At 32.4% G+C, this 18352-nt stretch overlaps 2 protein-coding genes across 4 annotated transcripts; both read right to left on the minus strand.

The window, feature by feature from the left end:
* Nucleotides 1–842: 842 nt before the first annotated feature.
* On the minus strand, nt 843–10164 carry LOC120264945 (spermatogenesis-associated protein 20). 3 transcript variants are annotated; one of them, XM_039272857.1, is made up of 15 exons: nt 9875–10164; nt 8415–8487; nt 8226–8247; nt 7624–7702; nt 7162–7194; nt 6601–6749; nt 6348–6504; nt 5254–5494; nt 4040–4281; nt 3025–3288; nt 2837–2947; nt 2045–2269; nt 1739–1942; nt 1472–1648; nt 843–1384 (listed from the first exon to the last, which is right to left on the minus strand). In XM_039272857.1, exons 1-15 carry the CDS (start codon nt 10121–10123, stop codon nt 1175–1177), a joined length of 2436 nt encoding a protein of 811 aa, XP_039128791.1. In that variant the 5' UTR covers nt 10124–10164; the 3' UTR covers nt 843–1174. The 3 variants fall into 3 exon arrangements, with proteins under 3 accessions (XP_039128791.1, XP_039128793.1, XP_039128792.1); XM_039272859.1 differs by lacking the exon at nt 9875–10164 and having other exon boundaries at nt 8226–8237; XM_039272858.1 differs by lacking the exons at nt 8226–8247; nt 9875–10164.
* A 3247-nt stretch (nt 10165–13411) lies between these two features.
* Nucleotides 13412–14224, minus strand: LOC120265003 (ethylene-responsive transcription factor ERF113-like). The gene has a single exon (XM_039272938.1). It carries the CDS (start codon nt 14222–14224, stop codon nt 13412–13414), a length of 813 nt encoding a protein of 270 aa, XP_039128872.1.
* Between the last annotated feature and the right edge of the window lie 4128 nt (nt 14225–18352).

Genomic DNA, 18352 nt, shown 5'->3' on the forward strand with positions numbered 1-18352 from the left:
TAACAAGGAACAAAGTTATAATTTTAAAATTTTTTTAAGGTGTTTAAGTATAAACATACCTTTCTAGTTCAATTAAGTATGCATAAAAAAATAATATTAGACATTTTGCGAATGATTTAAACTATAAAATATTAAAATATCAAAAACTCTAATCACAAACCCAAAAAAAGTAAACTCATATGTATTTTTATACCACGTCAACAAATGTTACAAACTGCTCAAAATACAAGGTACTAAAATACTAAGATTGAAACAACATGTCCTAAATTGATAAAAAGATAAAAAGCTAAACCATATGATATTTTAGTGAAATTTCCCCCAATATATAAACACTTAGAGTCGTTTTGGTTCGCTAGTATGTAAAAAGATTACACGTATACGCAGTAATCGAAAAATATTACCACGTCTGGCATCAGGATCGCAGTAATATGATGGTAATATCATATTACCAAACTTATAAATATTACCAAAAAGTGGTAATCCCTTACTGCACCAATTCTGGTGTCTATCTTGGATTACCATGGTAATCTTATAATTTTTATATTTTAACAAATTGATTACTACTGATCAACCAAACACTCGGTAATTAACTATTCCCGGTAATAAAAGTTCCCAATCAAACATGGTTATATTAAATTACCGTAATATTCCCAACCATATAACATTTCTACTCATATTACCATGGTAATCTCGTTACGTGGTAATATGTCACTACCACGAACCAAACGGCCCCTTAAGGCTTCATTCATTTATAAAAAGTTATGGTTGCTCAAAGTTCTAAGTCAAGCAAAAAAAACAACATCAAGCAAACACTATTATTGGTATGTATTCAATCAAACACATAAACCAACCAACACTCTTATTAATTATTGGTACACGGAAACTTGGAATCAAACACAACACCAACCAACACTACAACAAATTAGGTACCACATATTCAAAAACCAAACCAATTGCAAACCATTCCTCAGCAGTTCATTCTAAAGATTACTTGTGATGAACAATTTCCGGAAAGATTCAGTGCCTATAGAGTAATGATCTTTATATAATGCCGCGATCGTCGGCTTTAATTTATTTTTTATAAGACATCGAACAAGTGTTTTGAGAAAATAAACAGATATAGGCCTCTTTGAATGTACATTAAATTTACTATACACAAACCTGGATGAAGAACTCAAGAGGATGACGTAGAGCCGGTTTTCTTGCTAAGTAACAAACGGAGAGCATCAAGATCGGTCACCGGCGCGCTGCAAATGAAGTCTTGGCACACGTGAGCTGTGGCTTTCTTATCTTTTGAGCTGTTCTTTGCTATTAAGCCGAGATTCGCATTGTTATTATCCCAGAATTCCATCTCATCTTTGTCGCTGGGGTCTATCAAAATGACCTATGTATAGACGAAAAATATCTTTATACTGTAATGCTACAAATTCGGAATATAATTAAAGAATGCGATGGCATCATCAAGACTCACCATTCTGTTAGGATCATAAAATGCATGGACAGCAGCAACCATGGCATCGAACTCTGAAGAAGATTTGTCCCCGGCCAAAACCACCTGCTTCCTGCATGGTTCAGAGAGCATATCTGCCGCGCAACACATCAGTGGAACCGCAATGATCTGTTCCTTCAGCCTTTTCTCAAATACAGCCTTCATGACAAAAATTAATACTTAGAAATTAAAATACCAACTGAGAATATCATAATTCAAATGCACTAAGTTTAGCAAGACAATAAATACCAAAAGATGCTCTGCAGTACGTTTATAGTTGTCTGATCTTTCACTAGAAACCAAAGACGACAATCTAATAAGGTTAATTGCCGAAACTGAGTTTCCTGATGGCTCCGCGCCATCATAATCCTCTTTCACCCGGAGTAGAACAGAAGGGTCTTCCCCAGGGGTGTTGAAGTAGCCTCCCCCTTCTTTGTCAAGAAACAATTCATCCTGCACAAAAACATGCTTTTTATTTTTATTTTATTTTATTTAAAGGTGTACATAACAGTAATACCATGAGAAACAATGGCAAAAGTCGAAATAATTGCTTGCCTGGGCAGCTTGCAGTTCAATGGCCCAGGAAAGCCATTCTGTCTTGCCACCATATTCATAAAGATCTAAGAGACCAGATATTAAAAACGCATGATCATCCAAAAAACCAGGTGCAGTTGATGGCCCATTTCGGAAACTATGCTGCAACCTATGGGTGTGGGTATCATAAAGTTTACTCTTGATGAAAGATGCTGCCTTCTCTGCAACATCCAGGTAATCGCTAGGCTGCAAATGTTGGAGGAACTGAGAACTTCCAATATAGGATGCATGTATAGAAAAATAAAATAATATAACATGTGAAGAATTCAAAAAAGCATTCTTCTAAGAAGAGTCGAGCCCAATGATTATACAATTTCTTGGTATCTGAATGTTAGAATTCAAACAATAACCATAAATGGGGGAAAAATACATGGTAGCATTCTTAACAAAGTTAATGTGTCACATAGAATACCATAAAAAAGGTCTGTGTGTAAGCCATGTGTTGATCATGATTCCAGTTAAAACTAATTCAGTATAACATGTATGATTGTATAGAAAGGCATGAAGGTTTCCGCACAAGCCTTCAGCCCAAATAATGTCAAGATAATTGCTTCACTATCAATTGAGTATTACTTCAACCTTACAAGCAATAAAAACATTTGAATGGTATAACTTTAGGATAATTAGATACTTTCTCATACAGAGTGATAAATAGAGAATGGCATCAATCGACCAAATGAGAAGTAATGATAAAGGTAAAAGATGAATTAAAAATATACACTGTCGATGCCAATCAGAGATGAAGAATCTTACATCACACCCCACAACAGGGAAATATAACTTTGATTCTTTTGCTTCTGCCTTGAGAATTTTTGACGCTCTTGCAAAAGCAGAAATTGCTAGTCCATTCCATGAAACTATTACCTGTGCAAATAACTCATTGCTTAATAACCAATATAATAAGTTTATGCTTGAAAATAAGTTGACATATGTAGCTATGCCTTATCATCCAAATGCGGTCTAGGTCGCTTTGACCGCACATCAAATAATCTTTGTCGACATGATCCTAGAACATGAGAATATTCATCAACTGACAATCCAGACTTCACTGCCATTGAAGGAACCTCTTTCTTTTCTATAAGCACATTTTGTCCTTTAAATTCATTATGAGGGTCGCTCATTCTCGAAAGGTCACAATTTCCGGACGACTTAATATAATAATGGCTCTTAAATAAACTGGCAGAGTCTCCAAGAATATCCTCAACCTGTAAAAGGAGTTCAGATTAAATTAATAACAATAACAATGAAGATTGAAAATAATAATAAGAATCCTATGCTGCAAGTTCAAATTAAACAATTTAATAGAAGTTTCAAGGCACATAAATCAGGAATTAACCACCAAAAGGAAGGAATTAGATAACAGAAAATAACAAATAAGAACATCACCAATTACCACAAGCATGGTATAATTTTGCCCAAAAGATTGTTTTTAAAGCATCATATATTCCAAGAAATGGTCTAAGATCTTCGCAATGGTGTTACATATGGTTTTTCATAAGTGTAGAGACTATAACTCATATGAATCCTGCCAATGTAACTTGTAACAAAACAAATGTGATGCATGAGAAAGTGAGCTGGAACTCCTAATGATGCTTGATTTTCAATTGACCTTTCACCACTCACATCTATAGAGGTGTGATACTATAGGCAAGTTCAGTTGAAAAGATATCAAATAGGAAACATATCTACAGCAGTCCTGTCTTTGTAGTCCAGCAGCCAGAATTCAACTATATTTCATGTAATTATCCTTACCAGAAAAAATTAAAGAAAGTATTAGCCAATTGTGCAATGGAACTGCTGCAATAAATGCTATGGATACTTTTCAACAAGAAAAATAGCACAAGACACAAATAAAATAAAATAAAATAAAATATTGAAATCCCTTGTTAGTTGTTATGATACTGTCGGGGATTCACATGCACACTCTTGCCCCAGCCTCATAAACCAAAGACCAACCTCTTTGCTAGTCCAAATGTAGAATGCACCTTCTTTCTTTCTTGAAGCACCCTCATACTCTGCACTATCAGCATCTTCAGCAGAATAAATTTCACCTTCCTTCCCGACCATATCTCTTCTCAGATAATCAAGAATATCCCGAGCCACAGAAGCATAAAAATTGTCTTGTGTGATTAAAAAAGTATCCAAGTAAACATTGGCAAGTTGTCCCTGATCATACAACATCTTTTCAAAATGAGGAACTGCAAAACAGAAGTTCCGGATCAGAAGTAATCCTTAAAATATCATTCATTATGTGGCGTAATACCATAAGAAACAACAAGCAGGATAGTATGAAAAAAAATATATGAATGAAGCAACTCAATTAAAAAGTATAATATATGTGAAACAGATTAAGATTTGAATCTGCAAACCATCTTTTGCAGTGTGATAGCATAAGAAAACAACTACAGGAACTCTTTGCTTAGTTAAGGCTCATAAGTGAACATTACATATCTGGCTTGCATAGTTTAAAAGAATATAAGAATTTTTGGAACACTTGGAAAATGAAGTACAAAACAAGCCAACTAGGCATCTTCCTAAATTTTTATTCATGCTATCATAGACATTAAGCCAGATGTTCATCATGACTGTCAAGGATTAGATTGGGGTAACTTTCACGCACTATAAGTAGACCTTACACATTAAATTATAAAAAAAGACAGAAAATATAGTTAATCTCCTTGAGCACAACCATGGCACTAGTGGTTTCCCATTTCTTGCTATCCCTATTCACCATAATAGGGATAATGACTGTATGTTGGCACAAAAAGGTAAGGAGGTAGAGCTTTTCGTGGTCATCAAAGTTATAAGTAAAATGATTGTTATTTAACAAACTAAGTAGAAGCTTTGATCATCTGGTCAATACATCAAAATTTATTCATATTACATTTGACAATCTAGCTAATTAGAAATACTTAATAAAAGAAAAATAATAAAAATATTGTGCATCACAAAAAACCTTTGGAAAGTGCAGCATAACAAGATGATTGTACTTTCGCAGCAAAACCATCACATCTCACCAGCCAAATGACAAAAGTAATATTGGTTGTGCTTTTTTTATCAAGAACAATGAAGACAGAGGAAAGCAGCAAAAAATAAATATGAATAAAAAAAACTTACAAATCAAGTAGAAATGCAAAGACATGCTATGCAATATGTACTAAGGGACTCACCATGCCAACACTCATCTACACTATATCTATGAAAGCCACCTCCAATATGATCATGGACCCCACCCCTAGCCATGCATTGCAAGCTATGACAAACCATCTTTAGGTATGTATTAGCTTCAGCTACCTTCCCATTTTCCATCAGTTTCTTTGATTCATAGAGCATGAGGTTTGCTTCAACGGGCCTAGGGAACTTTGGAGCAGAACCAAAACCACCAAACTTGGGATCATAGCCACTTGCTAGCTATTAAAGAAAAAAAGGAAATAAGACAGATAACATTACTTGGTATATAACAAATACTCTAAAGAGATAGTATATTAAAAATAACTTGGAATAACTTCATTAGAAAACAAGCACACCAAATTGCCATTTGTCAATCTCTAGCAACTAGACCAAAAGCATACTGTCCAAATTAAGTTGTCTAAAGAAAGTTAAGAAACAGCTAACAAAAATGGAGCATCTTGAACATCAACTTGGAAGAGTTGGATTAAGCAACCAACACAGTCTGCAGATTGGATAAGAACCATATTACTAGCATAATTAAATCATTCAAACTTATGCCCTAAGCAACAAGCAAACATAACACTAGTATGATTGAATCATTAAAGCTTAATCCCTAAACAACAAGCAAACCATACCAAACACAATTTATTTCTTAATCCAAATGTATAAAGATCATACTTCTACTTGAAAAACGAGAAATTTACCATTGAGTTAGCAGATTGAATTAGTATATGAAGAAACAAGAAAATAATTTTAAAAATGATTAAGTGGAAATCAAAATTGATTAATCTAATCACACCCCACAAAACCCTGACAAAACATTGAGTCAGAAAAACAAAAGGCTGAAAATATAACAGATTCCTTGAACATTTGTGATTACCTTCAATGGCAAGTATACAATGTATATAATGGATATTGAAGTACCAAATTCTTACAATTCATTTTTGTCCAAGAGAAATATCAGGTCATCCATTATAAAAATAGGATCTTTCTCTGAGTATTAAATGTATCATTCACTAAGACATAGTTATGAACAATTCCAGAAACTAAAATAACAATTTAAATTTTTAAATAAAACAAATACAAATCTTGCCTGTTCAGCACAACGTTCGGTTGAATTTTCAGATAGATCATCCGATAATTTACGAGAGTTGGCAGTTGTAGATAATGCTTCTGAAAGTTGCTCAATAGCAAGTGTTGCCCCCTTCTCAAGCATCTCACTTTTATTTTCCCAAGCTTCCTTCACTTTTCTGAATTAAAAAAAGAAAAAGAAAAGAGAGAGTAGTTAAATGAAGGACAATTTATGAGCAAGTGAATGCTGTTTAATAAGTATAACAGCTTTGCACCTGAGGACTGTTTTGAAACCTGGCCGCCCATACTTATCATCAGGGGGGAAGTATGTTCCCCCCATTAAGGGCTTAAGACTAGGAGAAAGGAAAACACTCAGAGGCCAGCCACCACCACCATACAGTGCTTGGACATATGTCATATATACCTACAGGAGCAAGACAAATCATCAGGAAAGGTAACTAACTGCTAACACCCAGACAGAGTTAAGTAGTTCATGAACCATTGACTTTAAGTTTTAGGAAGCTGTTCAGAAACAAACAAACATGTCCTTCATACTAACGTAAACCACTAAAAACTATAATAGTTCCAAAGCATACAAATATCCCTTCCTACCGATAGCGGCCCAACCAATTCCTAAAAAGAAACAACTCACTCTAAAACTCCTAGTGAGGATTATGTAAGTATGATCTGTTATCCAGAAGTTTCTGCACAAACAAATATGTGCTAGTAAGATATGACTCTAAAATTAAATGCATTACTATTTTAGTGTGCACAATATGCAAAAATAAACTCTTTCCATAGATAGTAGGAAAATCCACCTTTTACTACTATCTTACCTTGTCAACATCAGGTCGCTCCTCACGATCAACCTGTAAAAGTAATGGACGTGAAAAACAGTGACAGACAAGCTTCAAGATGGATGATTTCTCAACGTTGAAAATGTTCAAAATCAAAATGTATAAAACTAGATGTGGAACCAGCAAGAAGAATATGTGAGCATCAAAGAATAGATAGAATATGGTGGGCATCAATAAAGTTGTGTTCAGTTGGGAGAATAAGGTGTGAGTTAAAAGGAATTCATTTTTGAAATTGTACTGGATGCACAACTTTTATCTAAAGTTGCCAAAACTTTGACCTAATTAATACCAATCAAAATTAAATATTTTAATATTGAAATTTAATTTTCAAATTAACTATAGGTGGTTATCAATATTACTATTGTAAAAATGATTGGCATGATAACTTCATAGTAATTGTCCCAATCAAACACCTTGTTTATTCAATGAAAGGAAACTCACCTTGATACTAACAAACCAGTCATTTAACATTCTCGCAACCTCTTCATTCTCAAATGATTCAACCTCCATAACATGACACCTAAAAGAATTAAATAGAATAGGAACATCATTCCACTAAATCGATATCACAGTAACAGATGAGTTATATAAATGCAGATTTTAGAACAGAGAAGTACTCATTTAGTGAAAATCAAGCAAGCCAGTATTTATGGCAACAGAATTAGGCAAGTGCCTCATTTAAATATTCAAACTTGACAAAAAGATGAAAAGTTATCAAAGTGCCTACTAAGTAACCCTTATTTCAGCTGAAATAGCCATAGAATCAAGCTAGAGACTACTCAAGCAGTAAAGTAACCATTGCAGCAGTAAAACACCAGAGTTACCCGATTTCAGCATCATGATTACAAAGTTAATTTTGTCATGTAGAGGCACATACAGCGTTCTCACATAATTGTTAAACTAGAGATATGTATGCATTAGAAGGCATAAATATATCCCCGAATCAAGCATAAAAATTTTAATTTAATATGAACTTAAGACAATAAATATGGAATTCCTTTATGAGATAATATGAGAATATATGTTGAAATGGAAAAACTCACCAGTGGCATGTGCTGTATCCAACTTTGAGTGTTCATTTCCAAGGAAATTTTACCAAGTCAAGAAACATGCATTAGCAAGTAAACATAAATTACGACAAAATGAGTTGCAGATAACTTCATGAAGACAAGTTTGACTAAGAAGCTTAAGTTGCATTTTAACTTAGCAAACTGACAACGAAAGACACACACTTGATAAAAAAATGGGAATATTTCCTCGGCGAGCCTTTTCAAAAGCCTCTTCTCCCCATGGATACCAATCAACCTTTAACAAAAAAAGGAAAATTCTTTTAAGTGAATGATCATATCAGATGATTAGTCAAAAGGAGAAAAATTAAAATGAAGGATACTATCTGATTACTAGAGCATAAACACAAGAATGAACTTTATGCATAATATCTTGCCATCATAAATATTTTTTGTAATAATTAATAATGCACAAAAAGCAAGAAAAGGTGGCAAGATAATTCAATGGTAGTTGAAACTATCAGTGCATCTAATACTCAGATGAAGACCATACATAAATTTTCCTCACACACCACACGAAGCAGGTATTTGACAATCGACATTATATAAAGATCTTAATTTCCAGATAACCGTCCAGCTAGAACACACACATGTAATACAGCATTGATAGGAAACATGAATTGAAAATGGCAACTGCATCTGTTTGGAGAAAATGATTTCTATAGCACTGCAATTATTAGTCAGTAAGTAGATTTATCTTTAAGCCGGACAGGATTTTCAACTTTTCAACTTAGTTTGAGGATGTTATATTTGTTCATTGGAAAATTCTCATATGCTTTTTTTTAACTACAAAATGGCATTTATCTCTCTTACAGCAATTTTTTAGGAACTCATCAGTCATCACCTCATCACTGCAGACACAAAATAATTAACTGGTTAAAGCCAATGTGACCCCAAAGTTTTAAAAAAAAAATGTTTATTCTGGCCCTGAAACACTCAAATTTGTTTGTTTAACCCCCTCCACCCAATGTGACCACTAATGTGCCCACAGATGTGGACTTGGAGCATTGGAGGGACAAATCCACATGAGAGAGAAAGAACAATGAAAGAAGAGATTTGGATTACCCGATAGTGCACAGGTTGAAGGGTGCAAGGGCTGCAACTAGGCAAGGGTAAGAATCTCACTAAAACTGATTAAAATCAAGCACAAAATATCTCAACCTTTATGGGAATTGAGGCAAGTACAGTATTTTCAACTAGTTCTTCCATCCATGGACCCCTACAATACACATGGTACTTTTTCTGATCATCCTATGCGTAAATCCAGAGTAAACACTTGTACACAAAAACAGAAACAAACTGTTCGAAAAAATAATTCCTGAAAGAGAGAGCGTTAATTAAAAGAAGAGGATAAAAAAGAGATTACAGTACCAAATGTCGTAAAGCCGAAAACTCTCAAATTTCTACTAAGAACTACGACAAGTTCGAAATTTTCAACAACTCGTGTGGTCCATGAAACCTAAAATCCACGCCCTACTCTCTCAAATCAAAATCCTAAGTCTAAATCCACGAACTAGCAAGTGAACACTCAGAAAGAAAAGTGGAAACCAAACCATTCAACAGAATTTCTCAAAGAGAAAGCACGAATCAAAAGGAAAGCAAAGAAAAGAAGAGATTAGAGATACCGGGTTGTGAGCGTGCTGGAGGAGATAGGGGCTGTGCTCGGAGGCGAGACGGTTGGTGTGGCGATGCGTCGGGGAGCTGGTTTCAGCCATGGCGAGGATTCTATGGGCGTGGATGGGGCGTCGAGGGAAGGAGAAGAGAAGAGAAACCCTAGAGAGTCGGATTCTTCGAGCTGGATTGGAGGAGAGGAAGAAGAAGAAGGCGGCGGAGGTGGAGAAGAGCGGTGGAGCGGTGCTACGAACGAGTGCCATTTGGACTTTGAGAATCGTGCCCCCCTTTCTGAAGAGCGGTCGAGGAGTTGGAGATCTCATCCTCACGTGCGGAGCACGTGTTGGAGATATACCTAATAAAAATATTTTTTTAAAAAATAATATACAATAATTGTGTTTGTTGTGATTGAGAGATCTACAGTTTTGAACTTCCCTTCAATTCACATTCTGGATTCTGGATCCGTATGAGAGTTATATGTAACGAATAATCTCTCGTCCTATCTTCTAAAATTGTCAGTTAAAATATTATAACTGATGCATTTCTGTACCTGTATTTGTTCTTCGTTTTGTTGTCGATCAATTTTATTGAAAAATAATAATAATATATAGATTATATGTAGTCAATAAAAAAATAATATTTTGAATATTTTGTGATCAAACTTAAAAAAGAAAAATTAATATTGCCAAAAAGATATAATAAGTTGAGTCATGGAGGGCTTTACAGAGCCGTGATTGCCACGTGGCACGTGCAGACAAGGACTCCGATGCCACGTATCTAACTCCTATTGGCCAAACTCCCGTGTTACGGATGCCGTTCGGCGGGGGCCGATCGTACGGTCTAGGTTTGTCGGGCTGCGATGTGGATGGCCGCTGGATTTCGGGAGCAGTTCCGGCGGATCAACGGCGGCACCAAGATCTCGTCTCCTCCTCCCGCCCCAATAAACAAAAATCCATGCCCGCACGTGCACTTGCACCACCTCACGTGCCATGTATATTTTATTATTTTTTTTTTTTTAATTATAAACGTTTATATATAATGCAACAACTGTTTTTTATATAAATAAACTACAAGATAATATCAAGGTTGTCAGACACGGACCTGCCCGGCCGGTTCAAACGGAAAAACTGGCAATCGGTCAGCGGCCAGGGTATATCCCAATGACCCGGGTATTAAAAAACCCGTGTTAACCAGTGACCCCATCAGGTCAATCGGGTCACAGTGTTTAATTTTTTTTTACAATATTTAATAATTTATTATTATTTTCTCATCAGAAACTATAAAATCATGTATATTTATTAATATTAATTTATAATTTATAATCAATAAATAGAATTACAATATATATATATATATCATAAACATACCAACAAAAATTAACATTTAAAAATAAAATATATTAATGTGTTATGTAAATATTTTCTAAAAATTTAATTTATTAAAAAAATAAAACAATAAATGAGTGTAATTTTATTATAAAAATATAAAATTAAAGTATTCTAATTAAATAAAAAATATAAGAAAATTTAAAACAAAATAAAAACTCAATTGAAATATAAGAATTAGTGAATTAAGTTCTTATTTATTTTAACAAAATCAACCAATAAACAAATAAATAAATAAATAATACCGAGAGAAGTTCCATAATTATATATTAATATATTAAATTTGTAAATATTTAAAAAATGTAAAAATAAATGACATCATTAGAAAACTCTACTGTATATAAAAGGTCATTTATCAATTTAAATATCAAATTTGAGTAGGTTTTTTATAATATAATTATGGGTTTAATATTATATTTGCTCATTATTAATTATTATAATATTTTTTATATTTAATTACTGACCCCGGTTCAACCCCGGTTCGACCCGGTCGAACCTAAAGGTGTGAAACGGGCCGGGCCGGCCCGGCCCATGCACTATGCGTGCTCGGGCCGGCACGGCCCGCCAACCACCAAAGTCGGCCCAGCACGTGGCCCGGCCCAGTTATATTATATTTTTATTTTTATTTTAAACCCCAAAAATATAAAAAAAATACCCTAAAATTGCTAAAAAATATAAAAAAATATACTAAAATTCAAAACATAGAACTAAAAGCCTTATTGACTAAAAAAACAAAAAAATATACAAAATATTTTTTTAAAAAAAGAAAAAACTTACGTTTAGGCGTCTTGGGGCAGTATTGAGGCGAGCCAGAAACCCCTAGCCCGGAACGGCCGGGGTATGGGCGTGCTCGCCCGAGCACGCATCTGTAGCAGCGTGCTTGGGCCAAGCACAGTCGATCTTGCGGGCCGTCTTGAGCGGCCCGGCCGGCATGGCCCGTTTGACACCATTAGTCGAACCCATTGACCCATGACCCCTGCGTTTATCCGAGTCATTGCCCGGACCAGGTCTGATAACCTTGGATAATATACATAATTAATGTATAATCTAAATATCAAAAACTTCATAGCCCAACCGCACCCCAAGTCTCTATAGACACACAAAAAAATTCCTTAAAATAGTATATATATATTTATACATATACATTATACAGTATGATTATCCTCCTCTTATTTTCCTTTATTATTATTCTACCATGGTATTTGGATAAAGTAAAAGATTAAACTAAAATTAGAATGAGAATTAATGCTTATTCATGAATATATACAAATTTTATTCCACCTTTTTTTCTCAATCTAAATGCACCATTAAAAGTTTAAAGAGAATCTAACATTGAAAATAAACTAAGTTTAATTTTTTCAAAGTGCTTTAATTTGTATCACATTTTCCAATAAAGAAAAAAGAGTTATACATACATATCCATATATATATATATATATATAATGAAAATGACATGAGATAATTAGATAAAGGGTTGATAAAACAGAGAACATGCATACAAACATACATATGGTTATTGTATGTGTATGTATTATCTATAGATAATACAGCATATTTACATTGTTGTTATATTGTTGTTCTGATGTGATATATATATATATATATATATATATAGGGAAAGCTTTTTTTTTTCTTCTTAAAAAAACATATAAATATTTAAATAAATAACTAAACCGAGTGACATATATATATATATAAAAGTGGCATGCAAAATGACATATATAATAAAGTGACATGCATTTAATGGAGTTTATGCATGTGGTTGGACCCAAAATGCATGCATATAAAAGTAACATATATGGTACTTATAGGTAGGTTAATTCGATCTCCGCCGAGGTAGGCATTAGTTGAGATGGCAAAGCTACACGTAGATAAGGTCATACATGTTCAATGAGTCCAAGACATACTTCCTGGTCTTGTGCTCTTTACTTCACTCACCAATAATCACCACCCTACACGTACCTCACTACTCTCTCTAACCTCGTCCTTTCAAATCAAATAAAGTTTCACTTCAACTCATCATCATCATCATGCATAAATATATAAAGGTTTGGATTTGAAATGCCAAAATATTTATATATATTGAAAGGTAACATGCATTAATACAAAGCTTTTAACAAAGCCAGTAACAAAACATGCATGTATGCATGCACTACATATTACGTCTCAAAACAAAGAGTAGTAATCCAAATCCAAAAAACCATCCATGCATGAATTATAAGATGTTGATGCTGTTGCTGTTTGTTCTTGTTGCATGGCATCCCATGCAGTAGTACTCAACTCCCACAAAGGCTCTTCCACAACATCATCCCACATGCCACCATTAATATCATAATTCCCACCAACCATTGCTTCATCCAAACTTACAATATTGTCTTCATTACTATTCACTTGTTGTTGTTGTTGTTGTTGTTGTTGTAGTTGTTGTTGTTCTTGTGTTGGTGTGTACTTCTTGTGATCAGTTGATGATGATGATGAAGATAACAAATAACCCTCTGGAATGATACTGCTTAAATACCCAGACTTTGCATGACTATAGAAATCAAACTCAGCTGGCAAGTCCAACCCAATACTTCCATGATCATCATCACAAGGCAGAGGTGCAACAATATGATCAGGTTGAGAAACTTGAGGTGGTGGTGGTGGTGGAGGTGGAGGACAAGGAGAAGGAGAGCAAGAGGAAGAAGAGAAGTAAATGAAGTTGGTCTTAGCTTGGAAACCCTTTAAGGAAATGGCAGCTCTATCATAAGCAAGAGCAGCTTCATGAGCAGTATCAAAGGTACCAAGCCAGTGTCTTTCCTTAGTATTAGGGTCTCTAATCTCAGCAGCATACCTTCCCCAAGGTCTTCTACGGACACCAAGGAACCTTGAAGTGTCAGTAGATGTAGTGCTTCTTCTCCTGCCTCTTCTTTGAGTAGCTGCAGGGGTTGAAGACAAGGGAAGAGAAAGGTGATGGTAGTGTGTAGGGTTATTAGACATGGTTAGAATAAGAAGTGAAGTTGGAGGAGTTGAAAGGAGAAAAGGGGGGGTATATATAGAAGGGAAGAAGAGGGACGTGTCGAGTGAGGAAAGGGTTGGTGGAAGTCAGGCGAGGTGTAGGGGAGGTGAAGGAGTACTAGGGAGATGTAGTGGGGAATGGGGAAGTGGGGAGAGATGAGAAGGTGATGGGATTGGATGAGTGAGCATTAGGAAGGTGGAATATCCCTACTGACAGGGTTACTGTTTCAATCTATATATCTCTTTCTCTCTTTTAAGTTTTAATATATATATATATATATATTAATATATATAGTACTTGTGTACTTGTTGCATATTAACCTTATCCCCAAAAAATCTGACTTTACATACCCTTCTTAGGAAAGAACACTTGGCCATCTTCTATTGGTGGGGAGTTTGTTTGTGTTTTCTTTTTTTTTTTTTATTTGTGTTATAATTTTTTTTCTTTTAACATAGATGTCTTTAATAAATCTTATTATTTGCAAGTATACAATCAAGTTTTTTAAGTTTGGTTTATTAAACACATGTAGGGGCCGTTTGGTTGCAAGGAATGGAATGGAAAGGAGTGGAGGAGTAATAAAAATGAGGGGGATTGGAAAAGGCATGGGAATGAAAACTATGTTTGGTTGGAAGGATTGGGGAGGTAGTTTATTGGGAATGAGAAAAAGTGAAAAAGGAAAATATGATAAAATGACCGTCATGCCCTTTTATATAAATGAATATTACTATTATTATTATATATATATAATGAGGTGTGATAATTATTTTTTAAATTATTTAAATATTAAAATAAATTCATTATTATAAAAAGATATTTAACTTTAATAGCTCACATGTGACACTATTTATTAATATCTAAAATTTTGTTAATATCATTAATTAACAATTAATTAACCATAATAAATAATTATTTAACTTTAATTAAAAAATTAAGTCATAATAACCATTCATATCAATTATGATTCACTTTAATTACAATAATTAAGTATTAAATTAAAATAGTTCACTTTAATATTATTCATTTATTTATTATAATTAATATTGTATTTAAATATTTTCGGATTAATTATTATTTAATTATTATAATAAATTAGTTAGATTAATAGATTTATAATTAAAAAAAATAAAAGGGTAAATGAGTAAATTTACCCATCATAACCCTCTCATTCCTCCCACTCCTCTCAAAATGAGAGGCATGGGAACTCTCCCCATGCTCTCACTCCCTACCCATGTCTCTCACTCCACATTACTCCACATCCAAAACAAGGGGTTTCTCACTATAAGAATGATTCAATTCTTTTCCTTCAAAACCAAACACCCCTTTAATCTTTTCACCCTTTACAAACCCTTCTTTGGAAAGAACACTTGGCCATCTTCTATTGGTGGGCTGTTTTTTGGTTTTTTTTTTTGTTTATTTGTCTTATAAATTTTTTTTTTTAACATAGATGGCTTTAATAAATCTTATTATTATTTGCAACCATTACAATCAAATTTTTTAAGTTTGGTTTATTAAACACATGTAAGTTTGGTTTATTAAAAAACACCCTTTTCAAACCCTTCTTTGGAAATAACACTTGCACATCTCCTATTGGTGCCCAGGTTTTTTTTCTCTTTCAATTTTTTGCTAATATATATATATATATATATATATATGAGGACCAATCCTCTATGGATGTCCATTATCAGCCGTTGGATCTCGATCTAACGGCTAACATTGATGAACATAGATACTACAGTAATATAAACAATAATTCATCGCTGAAGCGATTATAATAAAGCGATGATCGTTCATCAATGTCAGCTGTTGGATCATGATCCAATGGCTGATAATTGGACGTCCATAGATTTCTTATCCATGGACGTCCATAGAAGATGTAAATTCTATATATATATATATATATATATATATAAGAAACCAATATATTTTAATAAACCAAATTTAAAAAGTTTGATTGTATGCATGCAAATAATACAATCAAACTTTTTAAATTTGGTTTATTAAATATATAATTAATAAATTATACTAAATATGAGCATATATAACTACATGGTTAATAGTTATATGTATGTTATCTTAATTTATATAGTATTATAATATACTATACAATGTATATACACCATACTATAATTACTGTAACACGTGTGCCGTAGTAGTAATAATAATAATAATAATAATAATAATAATAATATATTAAAAAAAACCCAACCAATGAGCATGCAACAAAATTAATAGCATATATATATATATATATATATATATATATATATATATATATATATATATATATATATATATATATATATAAATATATTATTAACTAGTGGGTTCTATAATAATAGGTTATTAACTATAATATTGCATATGATATATTATAAATTTTATAATAACTTATGGTTATATATGGTGAATTATTAACATAAAATATTCTATGTATATAACCTATGTAATATATATTAATATATTACATGTAATATGTAGATATATATTTGTTGCCCATTTTGATTAAAAGAAAAGAAAAAAATCAAACATTTTGTAAAGCCCGCAACATTAGTGTGGGCATGCACACTAGTGTAAACATATAGTTATATGGTTAGATGGATATTATCAAATGTATAATATTTATACATATATTTAAAGTAAATATATAATCCGCTCCATGAGCGTTTAAAAAAAAAATTTTTATTAAATTTGTTCTATTGTATTTAATTCTTTATTTGTATTAAATATAATATTAGTTATGGGAGATGTTTAATTCTATTTATTTGTTTTGTGGTGTTGTTAATAAAAAAAAAAATTCAATAGTATTAATTTTGTTGAAGCCATTAAATTGGTTTTATGTTAAAAATTTAAAGTCTTCCAATAAAACTTGATATTTCATGAAAATTGAAAATATTTTCTAATTTTTAATTTTTTTAAAATATTTAAAATATAAATTTAATAATATTAAAATAGATGCATAATCTGCTACTAATATGTTTCAAAGAACAACTTTTAATTTTTTTTTATTACATTAAAGTTTTTGTTATATTATTTTGTTTAATAATTGAAAAAAATTAATTGCACTTATTTATTTGTGCAATACATGTCCATAAAAATTTTGAAATCCAATATATACAAAAATTTTCATTGCAAAATTTATTTGGTTATTTATTTTTTTATATACGATACTGCCACCAAAAAAAATTTCAAAATTTTAAAAACCCCAATTTGAAACCAGAGAGTTGCATAATATTATATAAGAAATAAAGAAAAAGTGTGGCACCTAGGGGAAGTGAGATGTGGTTGAGGGGTTTTATACATATTGAGAGATTTTTATTTTAAAATTTTTTTTTTTTTAATAACAATTTATGTCCTTGATAGTCCTTAAATGGATGTGTTTGTCATTTATTTATCAAAATTTATTATTAATAATAAATGTATAATAATATGTTATATTAAAAAGAAAAAAAGAAAAAGTGTGACACGCAAAAGTTGGTGGCAAGTGATTTGACTGTAAGTATGAGATGGTTTTTACATTGAGGGAGAGATTTTTATTAAAAAAATTATGATTTATTTTTAAAACTATATATATATATATATATTGAGAAAGTGGATCGATGAGCCATGAACAGTGGGAGTTAATACTCATATATTTGTGCCTCCATCTTGTTGAACTGAGGTTTTAAAAAGGTATGCTCAAATTTTGAAAAATTTGACAGGTGAAACAATAAACAGTGTATATTATAAAAAAAATATAAATGATATGAATTGATTTTATATAAACTATATATAATAAAAAATATAATATATTATAAACAATAAAGAGAAAAGTTGCAAGCGAAAGGCTGAAAGCTGAAGAGTCGGTAGTTGGCAATTTTTTTTTTTTTTTTTTTTAAGGAGAAAAATAGATAAAATGTGGATTGAGCGCTCAATTTTAATTTGAAACAAAAATAAAATACTAATGCTCTTATAATAAATACAATGAATGACTTAGCTAAAAATTCAAGTGGTTAGTAACAACAAAATAAGTCTCTCGTGTGACGTGCAGAGTGGTGATGGTTCAAATTTTTATTGAAGGAATTAACTCACAAGTGATGTCGCAAATAATTCATATGCCATAAGAACAGGCG

The sequence above is a fragment of the Dioscorea cayenensis genome, chromosome 7, assembly GCF_009730915.1.
Source record: "Dioscorea cayenensis subsp. rotundata cultivar TDr96_F1 chromosome 7, TDr96_F1_v2_PseudoChromosome.rev07_lg8_w22 25.fasta, whole genome shotgun sequence".
In the NCBI taxonomy this organism is placed as follows: domain Eukaryota; kingdom Viridiplantae; phylum Streptophyta; class Magnoliopsida; order Dioscoreales; family Dioscoreaceae; genus Dioscorea; species Dioscorea cayenensis.